Source organism: Cololabis saira, chromosome 18 (assembly GCF_033807715.1).
Source record: "Cololabis saira isolate AMF1-May2022 chromosome 18, fColSai1.1, whole genome shotgun sequence".
Classification (NCBI taxonomy): Eukaryota; Metazoa; Chordata; class Actinopteri; order Beloniformes; family Belonidae; genus Cololabis; species Cololabis saira.
Window position 1 is genome coordinate 3,289,892 of NC_084604.1, and position 9,772 is coordinate 3,299,663.

The following is a 9,772-nucleotide window of genomic DNA, read 5'->3' on the forward strand; positions in this document are numbered from 1 at the left end:
ATATTTTCCTCAGACACCAGGTTTAAGAAGGTCTCCACCTCGGAATTTGACCACGGAACAGATTTCTGCCATTGTTCTTCTAAAATGTTTTTTTTTTTTTATATTCATGTCAAAGGATCATTATAAAAAAACATGGCAAATCACACTCATTCCATACAAATACAATTGTAATCGAAACGAGGTTGATAAAGGGAACAGTAGATTGGACACTGTATGTAAACCTGAGAATAAAGTGTATAGAGATTGAATGTCTCATGACAATTATACAGTAATATAATATGAAAATAAGGTACAAACAATAATAAATAAATACATGACGTTCTTCGAAAAGAATGAACAAGAAGCTGCGAGTTGATCTTGCAATGATGTCACATCCTGACTCAGACGTCTGACTCCAACCCCCCGACCAATCAGTGGCCTGTAGTGTGATGATGTCAGATACAGCTGACTCAGCCGCTTAGAACCTCGGCAGAATAGATACAGAAAAGTATTTACTCAGCAAGTTAAGCTGGGCATACACTGTGATATTTTAAATCGTTTGATTCAGCCCCATCTCACACTGCAAGACTAGATCGCTGAGTTCAAAAGTTCACAGCCCACGATTTATGGTCTCACACTGTACGACCCGATGCTCGGATGCTCCGTCTGCTCACACTATACGATCATAATCCTCACGTCTGCTCACACTATACGATCATAATCCTCACGTCGGACCTCTGTGTACTGGAACATGAGGCCGGTTTTTGGGGGGGCAGGGGTGGGCTGTTCCCACCCAAACGTGCGTCCTGCCCACCTGATCAATGGTTATGGGGATCCTTTATTTTTTTATGATTTTATTTTTTTTATATATATATAAAAAAAATCCCAAAATATCTGTACCGTTTCTGATTGGGTGGGCACTGCGCATCATTTTTAGACACAACAATGAACGCATACCGCAAAAGTAGTGTCTCGGCGGAGGGACCCGGTGTCCCAGCAAAATGAGACAACAGAGAAGTTCAGAACAACGCAGAGCGCACACTAAAGGCTGATTTATGGTTCCGCGTTACACCAACGCAGAGCCTACGGCGTAGGGTACGCGGCGACGCGCGCCGTACGTGGGAAATGCAGTCTTTTTTTCTGCTATTAAAACATGATTTGTAATGTGAATTTGCAACACTTAAACTACAAATAATAGTTTTTGACGTGACATCAGAGATTGCGCATGCTCTCTGTGAAAGGATGAGGCCAATCGGGTCGCAGCTGCTCCAACTGTGTGATTCCTTCACAAGGAGCGACCAGGATTTCAAACACGCTTGATTTTCTTGCGACCTCACGATTCGTGATCGGGAGCTCGTCGTTATCCCACGTTTACTGCACGAGGCACGACCAACGATTGGGTCAAAATCCGTCTCGATCCAATAAATAATCGCACGACTGGAAAATCGGCTCAAAATGAGCCAACAATCGCACAGTGTCTGCCCGGCTTAAGACCTCTAGTGGAAAGGCGTCAAACGGAGTGTAGGCGAGTCGAGCTGAGTAGGTACTAGTGGAAAAGGTCCATTAGTGTCCCTGTACCTGGCTGTGTGTTGACGGTTCTGTGTGGGTCCTGCAGCTGCTCGGCGTGTGGGTCATCAGCGAGTGGATGGGGGCGGGGCTGCCCAAGCAGCTGCAGCTGGTGGAGCTGGGACCCGGGACGGGATCGCTGGCCGGGGACGTCCTCAGGGTACAAGTCCAGACCACATCCGGATCCTCTCCGTTCAGTTCCCACCCCCCAGTAACCCCCTGCGTGTGTGACTCCAGGTGTTCAGCCAGCTGCGCTCGGTTCTGGGCGGCGCCTCCGTGTCGCTCCACCTGGTGGAGGTGAGTCCAGCTCTGAGTCTGGTCCAGGCCCAGAACCTGACAGGAGACCGGCACCAGGCGGCGGACCGCGAGGATGATCCGGTCTACCGCCGCGGCGAGACTGCAGCCGGGCTGCCGGTGTCGTGGTACCGCTGCCTAGACGACGTCCGTGCAGGTAAGGGCCGCAGCTGGAGGTTCAGACGGACCTGCTGGGTAGGAATGGGCGATATTTTACCGTTCACGGTAAACCGTCAAAATAATTCCCCACGGTAAGAATTTGTCATCTCGCGGTAAAAATGATAAATTCCTGTTGATGACGTTTTTGTGTAAAGCTAATTTATGGTTCTGTGTTAAATCCATGCACAAGGTGAAGGAAGGAAGGGAGGAAGGGAGGAAGGGAGGGAGGGAGGGAGGGAGGGAGGGAGGGAGGTTATGAGCAAGAAAGAAAGAAAAAGAAAGAAGGATAAATTCCCTTTGATACGTGTTTGTGTAACAAACATGGAGGATCTGAGTCATTCCAGTTTTGCAGTACAGGTTTAACTCATTTAATTGGTTTTTATTAATTCAATGTAATTGGTGTAGTTTAGTAGTATTTAGTATCTTTTAGAGCAGTGTTTGGGGGCTCCAAAAACTGAATGTGGTGATAGATTTATAGTTACAAAGGTGGAGTTGAATTGGTATTTTTTTTTTTTATCGTTTATCGGGATAAATGCCAGAAATTATCGTGATAAATTTTTTAGTCCATACCGCCCATCCCTACTGCTGGGTTGACTCACGTTCGGGTCCCTTTGGGTTCCAGGTTTCAGCATTTTCCTGGCTCACGAGTTCTTCGACGCTTTACCGATCCACAAATTCCAGGTGAGTTTTAAAACCAGTAGTTTTGTGTTGGTGTCTGGACCAGCCCCCCCAGGGGGGGCCAGGACGGGTCTCTAAGCTCCCCCTCTCCTCTTGTTTCCTGCTAGAGGACAGCGAAGGGCTGGAGGGAGGTGCTGGTGGACATCGACCCAGAGAAGCCGGACGCGCTGAGGTTCGTCATGGCGCCGTCGGCAACCCTGGCCTCGTCCACGCTCGTGCAGGTCAGCCCCGGAGCAGCTGATCATCAGTGGTCCTCAACCTTTTTTCAGTGATGTACCCCCTGTGAAATATTTTTTCAGCCAAGTACCCCCTAACCAGCGCAAAACACTTTTGGTTGTAAAAAAAAAGACCTAAAACAGAGCACTGTGCCATCAGTAAGTGATTTATGAAACATAAAAATATTGCTGCTACGCTTCAACCACGACTCCATCGTTGGTCCAAGTGATTGACAGGTGAAGCCAGGTGGTGATTGACAGGTTAGGTGGAACCATCCTGGTGTGGGGGAGACTCTGGGGTTTTAGGATAATAAGTTGAATAGCCTACTCCTGAAGATAAAATTCATTTTATGAATTTAGACTTATATTTTCCTCAATTATTTATGAAATGATTATTTTTAAAGGATTTTTACATTGGATGCTAGTTTGTAAATATACTGTATGTATATTTTAAAATCTCACGTACCCCCTGTAGTGCCTTCACGTACCCCCAGGGGTACGCGTACCCCCATTTGAGAACCACTGATCTAGTCGGTATCTCTCAAGCTCCCGCACAAGCTCCGGCTCCTTCCCCCCCAGCGAGGTGACATTCCATGTCCCCACTGCGAGGGTTTTGGTCCAGGGATTGGGTCGTCGAGGCCCCGCCACGACTGCTACCCAGTCCACATAGCACCAGCCTCTCACGGTCCTCCCTGCGGGTGGTGGGCCTACAGGAAGGCAGGCCCACGTCGCCATTTCTGGCTGAGCCCGGCCGGGTCCCACGGGCAAAGACCCGGCCACCAGGCGCTCGCCTTCGAGCCCCAGGCCTGATCACCTGTTTTGGCGTATTTGAGGTGGTGATGGTGTGTGAGGGGGTATATGTGAGGGGGTGTGGTCCAACTTTCTAAAGGGGAGGTAATTATCAGACGTTTTGCCAATTGTTCAAATCTTTATAATTATAATCTACAATTACCAGGTAATATTATGGAAACACCACACGCTTTCTTTTACAGTCCAGTTTCACTTTAATTAATGGGTAAATATCAGGTAATTATTTCTGTACTTAATGAGGAAGTACCAGGTAATATTATGGAAACAACACACGCTTTCTTTTACAGTCCAGTTTCACTTTAATTAATGGGTAAATATCAGGTAAACATTCCTGTACTTATTGGGTAAATACTTAGGAAATAGAATTACTGGGCAAGTAACTACAAGGTAAGTACCTGGATTACCAGGTAAAACATGGTAACTATCAGGTTAATTAGGGTCAATAGAGTCATTTACACCCTCGGGGGTACCTGCACCAATCCATTGATAATACATAAATCAATAATGAATGGGTAAATACCCGGTAGTTATCCATGAAATGTATAGTAAATACAAGGTAACTACATGGTCATTGAAGTGTAATTAGCTGGTAACTACCTCAAATATAGGTTATAATTTCCTGGTAGTTTGCAGAAAAATACTTAGTAATTACCTGGTACTTACTTAGAAATAATTCATGTAATTTCAGAGTAATTACATGGTAAATTGACTGGTAGTTACCAATATTAACCTAGTAAATACCTGTCATTTCCCTCATAGTTCCCATCTAATGTCTTTGTAATTACCTAGTAATGTTTAGTTTAAACAACCAGGTATTTACCATGTAATTACATGGTAAATACACATAATTACATGGTACAAGAAAATACCTAATCATTACCTAGTACTTACTGGGTAAATTACCTGGTAGTTACCATGTAATTACCACAAGGTAATACCATGGTAATTACAGTGTAATTACCATGGTATTACCTGGTTATTACTGTACTGTAAAAGAAAGGGTTACCGGAACATGTGCACGTGACTGGACAGACCTGGGGACAGACCTGGGGACAGACCTGGGGACAGACCTGGGGACAGACCTGGGGACAGACCTGGGGACAGCAGCCGTCGGACTAGAGGACATTTCTGGGCAGTGTCGGGTGATTGGATCAGATCTGGAGGAGCTGAATACAAATAACTGAACCTCAAGTTCATCAACGTTCATACCGGTGGTTTGGTGTGTGTGTGTGTGTGTGTGTGTGTGTGTGTCAGGCAGATGAAAGGCGGGATCATGTGGAGGTGTGTGCAGAGGGCGGGGTCGTGGTGCAGCAGCTGGCCCGGCGGATCGTGCAGGACGGCGGTGCCGCGCTGATCGCCGACTACGGCCATGACGGGACCAAGACGGACACGTTCAGGGTGAGTTTCTGAGTGACTTCTGTCACCCTGACTGTCGCTGGTGCTCCGTCCTCCATACCTCCTTCTGTCGCTGGTGCTCCGTCCTCCAGACCTCCTTCTGTCGCTGGCGCTCCGTCCTCCAGACCTCCTTCTGTCGCTGGCGCTCCGTCCTCCAGACCTCCTTCTGTCGCTGGCGCTCCGTCCTCCATACCTCCTTCTGTCGCTGGTGCTCCGTCCTCCATACCTCCTTCTGTCGCTGGTGCTCCGTCCTCCATACCTCCTTCTGTCGCTGGTGCTCCGTCCTCCATACCTCCTTCTGTCGCTGGTGCTCCGTCCTCCATACCTCCTTCTGTCGCTGGCGCTCCGTCCTCCATACCTCCTTCTGTCGCTGGTGCTCCGTCCTCCATACCTCCTTCTGTCGCTGGTGCTCCGTCCTCCATACCTCCTTCTGTCGCTGGTGCTCCGTCCTCCATACCTCCTTCTGTCGCTGGCGCTCCGTCCTCCAGACCTCCTTCTGTTGCTGGCGCTCCGTCCTCCAGACCTCCTTCTGTCGCTGGCGCTCCGTCCTCCAGACCTCCTTCTGTCGCTGGCGCTCCGTCCTCCAGACCTCCTTCTGTGCTGTCGGCTCGCTCTTCTTTTAACGGGCCTTTATTTCTCCGGTACACCTGTGGCCTGATGCAAGTAACTAATGACAATGTGAAAACCAGAACACAAGTTGCAACGTGTGGCAACTTGCACTGTAACACCAAAAATGGCCCCTCTCCCTGTGTTTCCGGGCCCCTCTCCCTGTGTTTCCGGGCCCCTCTCCCTGTGTTTCCGGGCCCCTCTCCCTGTGTTTCCGGGCCCCTCTCCCTGTGTTTCCGGGCCCCTCTCCCTGTGTTTCCGGGCCCCTCTCCCTGTGTTTCCGGGCCCCTCTCCCGTCTCTCAGGAGCCTGCACTAACGTCCTGTTTTCCTCCAGGGCTTTAAAGATCACCGGCTCCATGACGTGCTGTCGGCCCCGGGCTCGGCCGACCTCACGGCCGACGTGGACTTCAGCTACCTGCGGAGGATGGCCGGGGGGGCCGTGGCTGGGGGGGCCGTGGCCGGGGGGGCCGGGGGGGCCGTGGCCTGCCTGGGGCCCGTCACTCAGAGGACCTTCCTCAACAACATGGGCATCGACATGCGGATGCAGGCGAGTCTTTGATTACCGCCGGAGGTTTGATGCCTGTTACTCAGGAGCCATTTGTGTATGAAGACATTTGGAAGGACGTTAAAGACAGTTTTGTCGTCAAAATATTCAGAAATGTGTTTGAAAACATACAGTTGTGCTAAAAGGTCAGCATGCATTTTTACTCCATGTCTGACAGTGAAATTGAGGAAGCGGTTCCAGTTTGAGGTCAGTTTTTCCACTAGAACCTACTCAGCCCTACTCGCTTGGCCTCGGTTTGGTGCTTTTCCCCCGGGGGTCCAACCATAGACGGCGCTAGGGCAAGAGGGATGGGGAAGCTACAGGACAAAAGAGGGAAAAAAAGTCTTTACCCATAGGCAGATAGGCTACAGTGTTATTATCATTATTATTGTTGTTATTAGACCATAATGATATCATACTAATGTTCCTGTTAATTAATTTATCTTTTCTTTTTTCTCTTTTTACCTTAATGAAGCAGCATTCGCTGCGGGGCCTTCGCGTCAAACTTCTCCATGATTTCCTCAGGTTTAATTCTGTTTGTGATGTCACTCTGGATGTCCAGAAGGGACAGAGACGACGGTCTCTGCTGGGCCAGAGTTTCCTCATCCAGTTGACCCGGCGCATCGCAGAAAACGAGCGCTCACAAGTCGCTGTCCCAACTGGAAGCGACAGTGCCAATTTAAGCACTTTAGTGAAGTTTGGGTAAAACCCAGTCAAGGCAGCAGCTTTTAGATTTTCAGAAGTTACTCCACCTAAACTCATTTTCACCATGGACATTTGGGCGTGGGCGAGATCAGTGTGGACGAGTGTGGAAGCAGATTGTTGAATCAGTCCTGAAGCGCTGCGGTCCAGCCAGCCCTCATCCGTATTTACGTGGTCAAATCAGCCGCTCTTAAAGTTCATGTGCGCTCCTATTTCAATCTTTACGGTAAATGAATGAAAGCGGCTCAGAAACAGAAATATATTAAGTACTGAGTTTGAGATAATGTTTTTTTCATATATTTCTTTCATTACCTTGATTACATCCCGCTGCTGCTTCCACATGACTGTTGTGTGCTGCTGACGCCCCCCCCCCCCCCCCCCACCTCTGGTTATCCCGCTGCTGCTTCCACCTGCCTGCTGTGTGCTGCTGACGTTCCTGACTCCCCCAGTCTGGCCTTCGGCAGGAGGGTCCCCCCTTATGAGCCTGGTCCTGCTCAAGGTTTCTTCCCTCCTAAAGGGGAGTTTTTCTTGCCACTGTTGGATTAAGGCTTTTCTCCCACTATGGGAGTTTTTACCTGCCATTGTTTATGTAATAATTGCTTGGGGGTTTATGTTTATGTTTATGTTTATGTTTATGTTTATGTTTATGTTCATGTTCATGTTCATGTTCTGGATCTCTGGAAAGCGTCTAGAGACAACATCTGTTGTATTAGACGCTATATAAATAAAATTGAATTGAATTGAATTACACCCAAACTTCCACCGTAATATTTACACACTCTTACTATAGAAGAAAAGGATGAAACACTTTTTTTTTTTACTTCAGCTTCTGTTTTGGAGAGACTATAAAAATGAATTCTCCCATAATTTCACCCAATATAGCCCTCTTCACAACTACAATCACTACAGGCACAGTGAATTTCAAACAATTAACAAAGAAAAGTGTTTCATCCTTTTCTTTTAATAATAATAATGACTTGGATTTATATAGTGCCCTTCAAGGCACCCAGAGCGCTTTACAGAAATCATTATTCATTCATACACATTCTCACCAGTGGTGGTAAGCTACATTGTAGCCACAGCTGCCCTGCAGACTGACGGAAGCGTGGCTGCCATATCGCGCCTAACGGCCCCTCCGACCACCACCAACATTCATACACATTCACACGAGGCAAGGCGGGTAAGGTGTCTTGCCCAAGGACACTACGACAGCAAACTGGGACAGAGCGGGATTCGAACCGCCGACCTTCCGATCATTGGACGACCCGCTCTACCACCTGAGCTACTGCCGCCCCACTTTTACAGTAAGAGTGTGTAAATATTACGGTGGAAGTATGGGTGTCATCAAGGTAATGAAAGAAATACATGAAAAAAACATATCTGCATTATCTCAAACTCAGTACTTCATATCTTTCCGTTTCTGAGCCGCTTTTATTCATTTGCCGTAAAGGCTGAAATCGGAGCACACATGAAAATCTAGGAGCGGCTGATTTGACCACGTAAATACGAATGACGGCTGGCTGGACCGGCAGTTTAACACAGCATCTACACTTTTTGCAATTTGCATTGCTTCTTCTCGCGGCTCCAGCTGACTTTTCAGCAGCGCTGAGACACACTACAAAAATTAAAAAGCGTTGCTGCTTGAAGCTTCTCTCACTCTCATTTTTTAACTTGATATGGAACACAAGCCACAGACCCAGCAGCACATCTATCATCTCCTCCAGGTTCTACATCTTTAGTGTTGTTGTCTTCTTCCTTTAGATACACAATCAAATACGTCACAGCCGCTTCTCTCCAACCTCCTACTTCTGCTCTGGGTTGAAAAGAAGCGAGAGCAAGGCGAGTGGAGCTGAGTAGGTTCTAGTGTAAAAGCGCCATTAGGATTCCAGTTGTGTGTTTTTCCGTCCTTTACCTGGATTCAGGTTGGGGGGGGCCCTCCTCCAGATGTTCCAGGACGACGGTGAGTGGTGTTAGTCCAGCTGTGTGACCCAGCTGTGTCTCTGCAGGTCCTGCTGAGGAACTGCAGCGATGCGTCCACCAGGAGGCAGCTGCTCAGCAGCTACGACATGCTCACCAACCCCTCCAAGATGGGCGAGCGCTTCCACTTCTTCAGCCTGCTGCACCCCAGCCGCCTGGCCACGCCCGCCCCCCCGGGGGGGCTGAAGCTGGACCAGAAGAGCCCGGCGCCCCTGCCCGTGGCCGGCTTCACCGAGGCCGGCTGCTCCTGACCCGGAGCCTCATCTGGACCCGGAGACATGAGCAAACCTCTCTGATCCAACACAGTCTGGACCTCAACATGGACAACGCTATTTATTTTCAAATCCAAAGGAATCAAGGACGTCCACCGAAGCGGGCTGTGGTCGCCGTGGCAACGGCACGAGCTGCTCCTGCAGACGGGTTAAACGGATGAAATGAAATTGTGACAGCAGAGCAGATGAAAGCGTTGAGCCGGAACGTTTCTATCGGGTCAACCTCCATGTGTGTACGAGCACGACTGCAGCGCTGCTGAGCCCAATAAAAGGTTTACGTCAGTATTCTGGTCTTTCTGTTTCCTTTATTGAGACACTGAGCAGTATTGAGACTCTCTCTGTGTCCTCGTTGGAGAACATGGACGAGGAGACAGCTGGACACCAGAGACCCCAGACCAGCTGGACACCAGAGACCCCAGACCAGCTGGACACCAGAGACCCCAGACCAGCTGGACACCAGAGACCCCAGACCAGCTGGACACCAGAGACCCCAGACCAGCTGGACACCAGAGACCCCAGACCAGCTGGACACCAGAGACCCCAGACCAGCAGACTCCCCGTCACTGGTTCCAGC

At 49.0% G+C, this 9,772-nt stretch overlaps 1 protein-coding gene across 1 annotated transcript in view; it reads left to right on the forward strand.

Moving 5' to 3' along the window:
- ndufaf7 (NADH:ubiquinone oxidoreductase complex assembly factor 7) overlaps nucleotides 1-9,483 on the forward strand; it is a 13,326-nt gene extending 3,843 nt beyond the window's left edge. The window contains exons 4-10 of the mRNA XM_061707491.1: nucleotides 1,595-1,705; nucleotides 1,783-1,996; nucleotides 2,621-2,679; nucleotides 2,784-2,897; nucleotides 4,956-5,099; nucleotides 6,038-6,250; nucleotides 8,956-9,483. Coding sequence (XP_061563475.1) covers nucleotides 1,595-1,705; nucleotides 1,783-1,996; nucleotides 2,621-2,679; nucleotides 2,784-2,897; nucleotides 4,956-5,099; nucleotides 6,038-6,250; nucleotides 8,956-9,177 — 1,077 coding nt within the window. The 3' untranslated portion in view covers nucleotides 9,178-9,483. The remainder of the gene's footprint in view (nucleotides 1-1,594; nucleotides 1,706-1,782; nucleotides 1,997-2,620; nucleotides 2,680-2,783; nucleotides 2,898-4,955; nucleotides 5,100-6,037; nucleotides 6,251-8,955) is intronic.
- The last annotated feature ends 289 nt before the right edge of the window (nucleotides 9,484-9,772 follow it).